Below are 293 nucleotides of genomic sequence, written 5' to 3'. Positions count from 1 at the left end.
CCGCGTCTTCGTGGCCGTGTCCCTGCCCCTGCTGGCCTCCGACCCGGCGTCCGTCTACAACACCGAGGTGGACGGTGAGGCTTGGCTGCGACCCTGGCACCTTTGTCCCTGTGTCCCCAGTCCTGGCTGCGTCCCCGTGACCCTGACCCCACAAGTTCCCCGCTGTCACACCTTGTGTGCGCTGGGACCCCCGAGGTCATCGGTGCCCCATAGCCACAGCTGAGGGTTGGTGGGGACAGCGGGACCCCAGGACTGGCAGAGTTGGTGCCCCATAACTGCGGCCAGGGAGGTGG

The 293-nt window shown here is 67.9% G+C and overlaps 1 protein-coding gene across 1 annotated transcript in view; it reads left to right on the top strand.

The window, feature by feature from the left end:
- The window catches only part of LOC103894938 (nck-associated protein 1-like), a gene marked incomplete at its 5' end in the record, with an annotated part of 55,366 nt that overhangs the window by 8,831 nt on the left and 46,242 nt on the right, over positions 1–293 (top strand). The window contains one exon of the mRNA XM_009274420.1: positions 1–74. This exon is cut by the window's left edge and continues 5 nt beyond it. Coding sequence (XP_009272695.1) covers positions 1–74 — 74 coding nt within the window. The remainder of the gene's footprint in view (positions 75–293) is intronic.

This window comes from Aptenodytes forsteri, unplaced genomic scaffold (assembly GCF_000699145.1).
Source record: "Aptenodytes forsteri isolate BGI_AS27 unplaced genomic scaffold, ASM69914v1 Scaffold64, whole genome shotgun sequence".
NCBI lineage: Eukaryota > Metazoa > Chordata > Aves > Sphenisciformes > Spheniscidae > Aptenodytes > Aptenodytes forsteri.
This window is presented reverse-complemented; position numbering and strand designations above follow the sequence as displayed.